General features: G+C 39.8%; 1 protein-coding gene across 1 annotated transcript in view; it reads right to left on the bottom strand.

Moving 5' to 3' along the window:
- LOC131949304 (sushi, von Willebrand factor type A, EGF and pentraxin domain-containing protein 1) overlaps positions 1–10,688 on the bottom strand; it is a 49,759-nt gene extending 39,071 nt beyond the window's left edge. Inside the window, exons 1-7 of the mRNA XM_059311123.1 lie at positions 10,398–10,688; positions 8,512–8,566; positions 5,289–5,376; positions 4,304–4,419; positions 2,575–2,760; positions 1,347–1,445; positions 239–348 (exon numbers count right to left, since the gene is read on the bottom strand). Coding sequence (XP_059167106.1) covers positions 239–348; positions 1,347–1,445; positions 2,575–2,760; positions 4,304–4,419; positions 5,289–5,376; positions 8,512–8,566; positions 10,398–10,436 — 693 coding nt within the window. The 5' untranslated portion in view covers positions 10,437–10,688. The remainder of the gene's footprint in view (positions 1–238; positions 349–1,346; positions 1,446–2,574; positions 2,761–4,303; positions 4,420–5,288; positions 5,377–8,511; positions 8,567–10,397) is intronic.
- Between the last annotated feature and the right edge of the window lie 1,519 nt (positions 10,689–12,207).

Here is a 12,207-nt window from a genome sequence, read left to right as displayed (position 1 = left end):
AATCTATAACTAACACAACACCACAAATAACCTACAGCTAACAACTTACAAAACACCACACACATATAATAAAATCTTGCCCTCTCCCTCCCCCCCCCCCCCCACCCATTCCAATCTATATGACACAAATCAACATTAGTAACTAACCAACACCACACACACACATCACGTCTCACACACATCCACACATCGCAACTAACCTAACGCCACACAATTGGAGACCTTGTTATCAACTGACCTCGATTTTCAGGACTTCGCCAGGCTGACCTTCAATCGTCCACTGACAGTTGTCCTTCCGTGTAAAGTCAACAATTTGGTCACTGCTTGCATTGATGTGTTTCACACAGTCTGTTTCACATGAGGGGAGACAATAACGGTAAACCAAAACTAAATCTTAACTGTGTACTCACTGTTAGCTGATCGTTATACAACAGAGGCAGTTGTCATGGGTCAGTTGTTAGAAGCAGTGGTCATGGGTCAGTTATCAGAGGGTAGAGGTCATGGGTCAGTTATCAGAGGGTAGAGGTCATGGGTCAGTTATCAGAGGGTAGAGGTCATGGGTCAGTTATCAGAGGGTAGTGGTCATGGGTCAGTTATCAGAGGGTAGTGGTCATGGGTCAGTTATCAGAGGGTAGAGGTCATGGGTCATTGTTAGAAGCAGTGGTCATGGGTCAGTTATCAGAGGGTAGTGGTCATGGGTCAGTTATCAGAGGGTAGTGGTCATGGGTCATTGTTAGAAGCAGTGGTCATGGGTCAGTTATCAGAGGGTAGTGGTCATGGGTCAGTTATCAGAGGGTAGTGGTCATGGGTCAGTTATCAGAGGGTAGAGGTCATGGGTCATTGTTAGAAGCAGTGGTCATGGGTCAGTTATCAGAGGGTAGTGGTCATGGGTCAGTTATCAGAGGGTAGTGGTCATGGGTCATTGTTAGAAGCAGTGGTCATGGGTCAGTTATCAGAGGGTAGTGGTCATGGGTCATTGTTAGAAGCAGTGGTCATGGGTCAGTTATCAGAGGGTAGTGGTCGGTGGTCAGTTATCAGAGGGTAGTGGTCATGGGTCAGTTATCAGAGGGTAGTGGTCATGGGTCAGTTATCAGAGGGTAGTGGTCATGGGTCAGTTATCAGAGGGTAGTGGTCATGGTTCATTGTTATAAGCAGTGGTCATGGGTCAGTTATCAGAGGGTAGTGGTCGGTGGTCAGTTATCAGAGGGTAGTGGTCATGGGTCAGTTATCAGAGGGTAGTGGTCATGGGTCAGTTATCAGAGGGTAGTGGTCATGGGTCAGTTATCAGAGGGTAGTGGTCATGGGTCAGTGGTCAGAGGGTAGTGGTCACGCGCCACCATGGTTACCTCGACAATCCGCCTCATCTGTCCCGTCACTGCAGTCCATCGCTTGGTCACATTTCCACTTGACGTTGAGGCACGTTCCGTCTCTACAGCGAAAGGAATCTGCAGGATAAATCACATCATTTACAGTCTATCACTGCTAAATAAATCACATCATTTACAGCCTTTTATTGCAGGATAAATCACATCATTTACAGTATATCCTTGCTGGATAAATCTCATCATTTACAACCTTTTATTGTAGGATAAATCACATCATTTACAGCCTTTTATTGCAGGATAAATCACATCGTTTACAGTTTATCATTGCAGGATAAATCACATCATTTACAGTCTATCATTGCAGGATAAATTACATCATTTACAGTTTATCATTGCAGGATAAATCACATCATTTACAGTCTATCATAGCAGGATAAATCACATCATTTACAGTCTATTGTTGCTGGATAAATCACATCATGTACAGTCTATCATTGCTAAATAAATCACATCATTTACAGTCTATCATTGCAGGATAAATCACATCATTTACAGTCTATCATAGCAGGATAAATCACATCATTTACAGTCTATCATTGCTGGATAAATCACATCATGTACAGTCTATCATAGCAGGATAAATCACATCATTTATAGCCTATCCATGCTGGATAAATCACACAATTTAAAGCCAATTATTGCTGGATAAATCACATCATTTAAAGCCTATCCATGCAAGATAAATCACATCATTTACAGCCTATACATCATTTACTGCCTGTCCTTATGGACATGGTTATGAATGTTTACACGGTTGAGTATGAGCTCATGCAGCTTAAAAAGAGTTATAGCTACGTAAGTAAATTGTAAGATATATATTTCTTCAGAAAATTTTTTTTTTTAAAAAATACCTTTATGCTGACCAGAAAAATGCAACGAAAAATGTGCAGCTGAAAACTAAGCAAACGTATATTTTTGAATAAATTTGAATTTGAAATTTGAATAAATTTGAATGCTCAAATACAAACGTATTACTGTTTAATTTTCGTAAATTTCGTGGAAATATGTTTTATTATGCTATATTTTACATAGTGTAATTATTTGCTAACTTAATTTTTTTTTATTTCTCATTAGAAAAATTAATTTAAAATTTCCATGCGCATTTTTCCGTTACACTTTTTTCTCCCGAAAACCTAAGTTCGATAAGCAGGACGAGTTTGAGTTGTTACAATATTCTAGAGTTATCTACCTTGTGGACAGGCAGGAGCCCTGCAGACGAACCGCAGACGATCTCCTAAAGGTTTTAGCGTCCACCTGCCGGCCATGTTACTGGCTATGGCCATGTTGACGTCATCGCTGGCTGGTTGCCCCACTTCCCAGAATCCCTTGCACTTGGTGGCATTGGCAATGACGAAATCTTCTGCGGTATTGTATTCTGGAAAAAAAAATTTAATGTTTTGTAGATTATGTCCAGCAAGATTCCAGAATTAACATTAAATACACTTTACTTAACGAATTATCTCCCTTTGGCTAACTGTATATTTTGTTTTTTAAATTATCTCCCCTTTCCGCCTTTCATAATTTTGATTGTAAGTATTAGATAATTGGTGTAATAGAATTTGAGTAGAATAAATAATTGTTGTTACAAAAATTGTCCCCCTCTCCACCTTCCATAATTTGATTGTAAGAATTATCTCTTCTCAACAACCTTTCTATAATTGTGTGTGATAAGAACTATCTTACCAATCTCCTCATAGCTAACAATGTACATGAACCTTCGCCACACCTCCCATAGATCTGTCTGCATGAATCGTCACTCTCTCTCCCTCAACCTTCCGAATGGTCCTCAAACCTCCCATAGTCCTCTGTAAAATTACCTAGCCCACCTCTTTACAAACCTCCCATTGTCCTCTGTTAAATTACCCCGCCCACCCTTCACAAACCTCCCATAGTCCTCTGTAAAACTTCCCCGCCCACCCTTCACAAACCTCCCATAGTCCTCTGTTAAATTACCCCGCCCACCCTTCACAAACCTCCCATAGTCCTCTGTTAAATTACCCCGCCCACCCTTAACAAACCTCCTATAGTCCTCTGTAAAACTTCCCCGCCCACCCTTCACAAACTTCCCATAGTCCTCTGTAAAATTACCCCGCCCACCCTTCACAAACCTCCCATAGTCCTCTGTAAAATTACCCCGCCCACCCTTAACAAAACCTCCCAAAAGTCCTCTGTTAAATTACCCCGCCCACAAACCTCCCATTGTCCTCTGTAAAATTACCCCGCCCACAAACCTCCCATAGTCCTCTGTAAAATTACCCCGCCCCCAAACCTCCCATATGTCCTCTGTAAAATTACCCCGCCCACCCTCACAAACCTCCCAAAAGTCCTCTGTAAAATTACCCCGTCCACCCTTCACAAACCTCCCAAAAGTCCTCTGTAAAATTACCCCACCCACCATTCACAAACCTCACATAGTCCTCTGTTAAATTACCTTGCCCACCCTTCACAAACCTCCCATAGTCCTCTGTAAAATTACCCCGCCCACCCTTCACAAACCTCCCATAGTCCTCTGTAAAATTACCCCGCCCACCCATCACAAATCTCCCATAGTCCTCTGTAAAATTACCCCGCCCACCCTTCACAAACCTCCCATAGTCCTCTGTAAAATTACCCCGCCCACCCTTCACAAACCTCCCATAGTCCTCTGTAAAATTACCCCGCCCACCCATCACAAACCTCCCATAGTCCTCTGTAAAATTACCCCGCCCACCCTTCACAAACCTCCCATAGTCCTCTGTAAAATTACCCCGCCCACCCATCACAAACCTCCCATAGTCCTCTGTAAAATTACCCCGCCCAACCTTCACGAACCTCCCATAAGTCCTCTGTAAAATTACCCCGCCCACCCATCACAAACCTCCCATAGACCTCTGTAAAATTACCCCGCCCACCCCTCATAAAACCTCTATAGTACTGACCTTGTCCCGCAGAGATCCAAAAGTATTTCTGGCTTTGTCCGAACGTCTCGTTGGCTTTTTGGGCCACGACCTTGGCCTCCCTTTCGTCCCTGACCTCGAGCAGCGCGGCTCCGTATCTAGGCAACGGAAGTATCAACATCCGATGTTTGGCGTTGGGGTATTGTGTTTAGGGTAGGGACTATAATGGGATGTGACAATAAGAATTTTACTATCTGGGGGCCAGTGGCTTTGACAGTACCACTTGTAGAATGGACTATGGGCATAGCGGGTGCTGTACCAATAGATGGTTAGCATACAATTTTGTTGACATCAACAATGTTGGAGATAGGGTGAGGTAACTCTTAGGCCTTAGGGGTGTGAAGGTGCTGACTTCAGTTTAGGACCTGGAGAACAGCGGGTGGGGATGTGGTGGTATCCTGTAGGTCCGGGTGTAAAGGGGTGGGGGTGTGGTGTCATCTGATATGTTGTATTCTATTTTATCGAGTGATCTAATGTATTCTATTGTAAAGAGTGAACTATAGACTGAAAAGTTGTATTTGGTATGGACTGATATGATGTATTATTTTGTATGTACTGATGTGTTGTATTCTATATTTGTCAACACCACTTTGAAATATAAGGCGGGTTTTACTAAGACATGCCATACACTAACTAGCATGACAATACCACTAAAGCATCGTAACTAGCACGACAACATAGAGGCGTAGCGACCCTTCCTGGCGCCCGGGGACAAACTTTCAATTTTCGATTTGCAACCCCCCCCCCCCCAATATATTTTTTATATGTATAATCTAAAAATGCAGCTTAGATGAGATTTTAATTTGTTTTTCCAACCTATTTTGGCGCCCCCTAAGGGTACATATGTCCGCCGGGGACATATGTACCCCCCCCCCCTCGCTACGCCTCTGCGACATCATCCGTAAAGCTTCGTGTAGCCTATGTGGTGAGTTCGGCATTGGCCAGAGAGAGAAAAAAAATGTTTTACTTGTCACAGACATCCACGGCAGCACCGTAGTCCAGCTCGACCCTGCTGTAGTAGTAGCAGTAGGTGCCGTTGGGGAACAGGGTCCATCCTGGGGGGGGGGGGGGGGGGGGAGGAGGTCAAAGGTTAACACATGGTGAGCAAAAGTTTAAGTTCAACATTCACATCACATGGTGAGCAAAAGTTTATGATCAACATTCACATCACATGGTGAATTTTAAGATCAACATTCACATCACATGGTGAACTTTAAGAACAACATTCACATCACATGGCGAACTTTAAGATCAACATTCACATCACATGACGAACTTTAAGATCAACATTCACATCACATGGTGAACTTTAAGATCAACATTCACATCACATGGTGAACTTTAAGATCAACATTCACATCACATGACGAACTTTAAGATCAACATTCACATCACATGGTGAACTTTAAGATCAACATTCACATCACATGATGAATTTTAAGAACAACATTCGCCTCACATGTCGAACTTTAAGATCAGCATTCATATCACATGGCGAACTTTAAGATCAACATTCACATTAAGATCAACATTCACATCACATGACGAACTTTAAGATCAACATTCACATCACATGGTGAACTTTAAGATCAACATTCACATCACATGGTGAATTTTAAGATCAACATTCACATCACATGGTGAATTTTAAGATCAACATTCACATCACATGGCGAACTTTAAAATTAACATTCACATCACATGGTGAATTTTAAGATCAACATTCACATCACATGGCGAACTTTAAAATTAACATTCACATCACATGGTGAATTTTAAGATCAACATTCACATCACATGGTGGATTTTAAGATCAACATTCACATCACATGGTGAATTTTAAGATCAACATTCACATCACATGGCGAATTTTAAGATCAACATTCACATCACATGGCGAACTTTAAAATTAACATTCACATCACATGGCGAACTTTAAAATTAACATTCACATCACATGGCGAACTTTAAAATTAACATTCACATCACATGGCGAACTTTAAAATTAACATTCACATCACATGGCGAACTTTAAAATTAACATTCACATCACATGGCGAACTTTAAAATTAACATTCACATCACATGGCGAACTTTAAAATTAACATTCACATCACATGGCGAACTTTAAAATTAACATTGACATCACATGGCGAACTTTAAAATTAACATTCACATCACATGGCGAACTTTAAAATTAACATTCACATCACATGGCGAACTTTAAAATTAACATTCACATCACATGGCGAACTTTAAAATTAACATTCACATCACATGGCGAACTTTAAAATTAACATTCAAATCACATGGTGAATTTTAAGATCAACATTCACATCACATGGCGAACTTTAAAATTAACATTCACATCACATGGTGAATTTTAAGATCAACATTCACATCACATGGTGGATTTTAAGATCAACATTCACATCACATGGTGAATTTTAAGATCAACATTCACATCACATGGCGAATTTTAAGATCAACATTCACATCACATGGCGAACTTTAAAATTAACATTCACATCACATGGCGAACTTTAAAATTAACATTCACATCACATGGCGAACTTTAAAATTAACATTCACATCACATGGCAAACTTTAAAATCAACATTCACATCACATGGCGAACTTTAAAATTAACATTCACATCACATGGCGAACTTTAAAATTAACATTCACATCACATGGCGAACTTTAAAATTAACATTGACATCACATGGCGAACTTTAAAATTAACATTCACATCACATGGCGAACTTTAAAATTAACATTCACATCACATGGCGAACTTTAAAATTAACATTCACATCACATGGCGAACTTTAAAATTAACATTCACATCACATGGCGAACTTTAAAATTAACATTCACATCACATGGCGAACTTTAAAATTAACATTCACATCACATGGCGAACTTTAAAATTAACATTGACATCACATGGCGAACTTTAAAATTAACATTCACATCACATGGCGAACTTTAAAATTAACATTCACATCACATGGCGAACTTTAAAATTAACATTCACATCACATGGCGAACTTTAAGATCAACATTCACATCACAAGGCGAACAGAATATTCACATCACAAACTTCACATCAACATTCACCTATTTTCTCATATTTACACAACGTTTTTTTTTTCTAACACTTTCTTTGATCGTATATTCACTCATTCTCTTCATTCCTTCTCTAAAATTGGTTATTCTGCTACATATTTCTCTTTATGTAAAATCAACACAATGTCCAAATAGATATTATGGATGTGTAACACTAATTGACGGATTTAGATCTGAGTCGACCATTAATGAAGTCATGGTTTTTAATGCCGACTTTTTAACTCTCGCCCCTCCCCCCCATCCGCCATTCGTCTCTAAGTCACACAACATTTCAAATCGTGTGTGGAGTCTTGAACACTAACAAACATTCGACACACGGGTCATCTAAAGGTCATTCTGAGTAGTAAATGGATACCAGCCCACCCTAACATTCCCACCCCCACATACACACACGTACACCAACATACAGACATATACCCCGCCCTTCTTCGTCATACCCAGTAACGACCAGTAAAGACTTGCTGTCACCATGTAGAACTAGATTTACCGTAAGGCTAACTTATATCTCGATTGGAGGTCTAACTCTTCGCTGTGCGGGTGGAGAGGGGGGTGGGTGGAGTAAATACAGAACGAAAACAGAGAAACGACTAGAATATTTTTACCTCCCTCCCCCAACAAACACACACAACTTTCCACATTGTCACACATCGTTACTAAAGTCACCACCAACGCCCTCTATCGCTCTATTGCTTTGTTTAAATAATTATTGGGTTGTTTCCCTTCCATATCCAGCCAAGCTAGGTTGATTTCGACTGTTTTATTAATGCAGTTGTTTCCCTTTACAAGGTATCACTATCTTTTTAAATTTCAGCAAAGCCTAATAAATATAACAGTCGTTGACCACTTTCCATTTACAACAACACTTATTTTAAAGTATGAAATAACATTTTAAAAAATAGTTTTAAAAACTTACTTTTTTTAATATAAAAAGTATTTGTCTCACATTTAGGGCCTACACATTGTTTCAACGCGCTCCCCCAACTTCTCTCTGTCAGAAATCGTCAGACAAGTCCGACTATTGTAAGGGAGACTACTAGTCTTAACAAAATTATTCTTACCTTCAGGACAACTGAACTCCAGTGTAAAATTGCAGCTGACGAGGGCCGTTAATTCCTGGGGGAAAAATTATTTTTATCTTGTTTATAATGATAAAAATTAAAGTTATTGAATCTAGCGGGTTCTAATACTAATTTTCGTGAGAGTTGAGTAAAAACGCATCACTGATAGTTAAATTGTAAAGTAATATTTTACTGCAGTATAGTAGAGACCTAATATTCACTAATTCTCGAGTAGAGGTTAATATTCACAAATTCTCTATAAGAGACCTAATATTCACAAATTCTCTATAAGAGACCTAATATTCACAAATTCTCTATAAGAGACCTAATATTCACAATTTCTCTAGTAGAGATCTAATATTCACAAATTCTCTATAAGAGACCTAATATTCACAATTTCTCTAGTAGAGACCTAATATTCACAAATTCTCTATAAGAGACCTAATATTCACAAATTCTCTAGTAGAGACCTAGTATTCACAAATTCTCTAGTAGAGACCTAATATTCATAAATTCTCTAGTAGAGAATATTCACAAATTCTCTAATATCTAAATAAAATAGTGGTTTAATCGCTAATTTAGAAAAGGGTTTATTTTTTTTAACAAGAATAACCGCACCTCTATTATTCTTTTTAAACAGAAAACACACACTAAGAATGTTATAAAGAATTTGGTATTTTAATCAGCATGAGCGTATGAGACATTGTTTCAAGCTTATAAAAGCATTAATCTTTATCACTTCCTAAACAAAAGTTTTTCTTAAATTCCAGTCTTTACAACCAGTTTTAAAAAGAAAGAAAAAATCCGTGTATTGTATTCAGATTTGTGCGTTGTGAATTTTTCCTGCTTTTTTTTTTTTTGGACTATGTTTGCAATTCGGCAACTCAGATTTTTTTATTTCTATTGTCATCGGGTGTCACAAACTGGTTTTGAAGACCAAACAATGTCTTTGTTCCTAGAAATGGGAGAGGTGGTTTTCTATGGAAATCAGTGTTTCTTTCAGACATTTTTCTCCTGTGAGGGGGAGTGGCACTTCAAGAAGTCTTTTAAAGTTAAGTGGCGTCACTGACATGCAATATATGCAACTATATATACATATATATATATATATATATATATATATATATATATATATATATATATATATATATATATATATATGTGTGTGTGTGTGTGTGTGTCTGAGTGTGTGTATGGGATGGTGTCCCGAAGTAGTTATATGACCTAGTATGACATTGGTCATGGTTAAAAAAATGTTTATCTTTGTGTTATGCAATATATGAACGATCACTTCAATGTGGTATAAAACGTCCTGTCTCTTTGTAAGAAGGCAGGATTGTACTATATGGCCGGTGGTTTCAAATTTATTGTTGTACACGGTTAACTTATATGAATTGAAAATTAAAAGCATTGTAACTGACACGAACGCACTATCGCTGATTAGCGTAACTTAGCACACCACCCCAACCCGCTAGTACTTTACAGCCGCTGATTCATGAAAGGAACCGATATTGAACATAAATTACTAATTTTATCCAAACTTAACCACAATTTGAATTTGTTTACGTATGTTCTCAGATATAAATTAACTCACCAGGGAAAAAATAAACAAGAAATAAACTCGTGCTAACATCTATAGGCCAAGACTGTGTTTCGATACATTGAAGAAAAGTTCCCTTTTCGAACCTGTAGGCCCATGGGGAAAGTGAAGTAAAGTTCACCTGTTTCTGTGACCTCAGCATATGAAGGGATAGTGTGGTCAGCACTATGCCCAGCCGACTTTACTTTCCCTAACGTGCTCTAGGTACCCATTAGAGCTGAGTGGACTCAGGGACGTTCTACTGGTTTGAAAAAAAAAACAAGTTCTCAGATAAAGATCAACTCACCAGTAAACAAACAGACAAGAAAAAAACGCGGGCCCACATCTTTAGCGGCGTGTCAGCAGAACTCACATAACACAACTATCTGCAAGCTTTAATCCCCATTAGGTCTCCAAAAATGTGCGTTGATCACACAAAACTTCTTTAAAAACTTAAACTCCGAACAGGAAAAAAAACGTTGAGCTGTTAAAGAGCTAACTGATCACGAGCTCCACAATATCCTAATCCCAAAATGAAAATTTAACTCAACGAGCTCTGAGTTTAGCTGCGTATCCAAACTCCGAGCTAACAAACCAAAGTGTCAGTGAAAACGAAACTCTTTTGTTAGAATCGTGCAGCAGTTTATCTCCCTTCAATTCTTCTGTGTTGGAGACCATAAATCTTTAGCTCTTGTGTCGTAACAAGGAAAGTAAACCCGTCCTGCATATCCTAAATTCCCCCCCCCCCCCCCCCCCACACCCGCCTCCTTTTGTTAAATCAGAATTGTGTGTGTGTTAGGGGGGTGGTATCGAAACAGTGTGACTGATAATAAAGTGATTGTTGCCTAAAATAAACCAGTATATATAGGAAGATCGTACCTAAACTTCGTTGAGAAGCGGACTGGCAATAAAGATTGAGGGCGGTGCAAGATTCATTGTGTCTTTTTAATGTATATGTACCTGTTGTCTGTTTAAAAAAAAACAAGTATATTTTAGCAGGATTGTTTGTTGTTTTGTGTATTTTTGATGATACACTTTGGGCGTCTGTGCAAGAGTGTGGTCTCATGGCAAAAATAGTCGTGGTCTACACACGTGTGGTTGTACGAAACAGCTGAGAGTTGCCTACACTAACGTGTAGTACCCCACACAAACCAGCATTACCCCACACAAACCTGTAGTACCCCACACAAACCAGCATTACCCCACACAAACCTGTAGTACCCCACACAAACCTGTAGTACCCCACACAAACCAGCAGTACCCCACACAAACCAGTTGTACCCCACACAAACCAACAGTACCCCACACGAACCTGTCGTACCCCACACAAACCAGTATATCCCACACAAACCAACAGTACCCCACACAAACCTGTAGTACCCACACAAACCTGCAGTACCCCACACAAACCAGCATTACCCCACACAAACCTGTAGTACCCCACACAAACCTGTAGTACCCAACACAAACCTGTAGTACCCCACACAAACCAGCATTACCCCACACAAACCTGTAGTAACCCCTCACAAACCTGTAGTACCCCACACAAACCTGTAGTACCCCACACAAACCTGTAGTACCCCCACACAAACCAGCATTACCCCACACAAACCTGTAGTAACCCCTCACAAACCTGTAGTACCCCACACAAACCTGTAGTACCCCCACACAAACCAGCAGTACCCCACACAAACCTGTAGTACCCCGCATAAACCAGCATTACCCCACACAAACCTGTAGTACCCCACACAAACCACATTACCCCACACAAACCTGTAGTACCCCACACAAACCTGTAGTACCCCACACAAACCTGTAGTAACCCCTCACAAACCTGTAGTACCCCACACAAACCTGTCGTACCCCACACAAACCAGTATATCCCACACAAACCAGCAGTACCCCACACAAACCTGTAGTACCCCACACAAACCAGAGGTACCCCACACAAACCTGTAGTACCCCACACAAACATGTGTGTGCACACACAGACCATTAGTTTCCCACAGAATCCCTAATGTCCTATATCATTATGTTGTGTGCTAACGTCATATAAGTCAGCAGTATCACATCATAAAACAGTCTTGGCCTGTAAATTACTGACTTACTATCCTCCT

Source organism: Physella acuta, unplaced genomic scaffold (assembly GCF_028476545.2).
Source record: "Physella acuta isolate Inbredline_101_S28 unplaced genomic scaffold, ASM2847654v3 ptg000688l, whole genome shotgun sequence".
In the NCBI taxonomy this organism is placed as follows: Eukaryota; Metazoa; Mollusca; class Gastropoda; family Physidae; genus Physella; species Physella acuta.
This window is presented reverse-complemented; position numbering and strand designations above follow the sequence as displayed.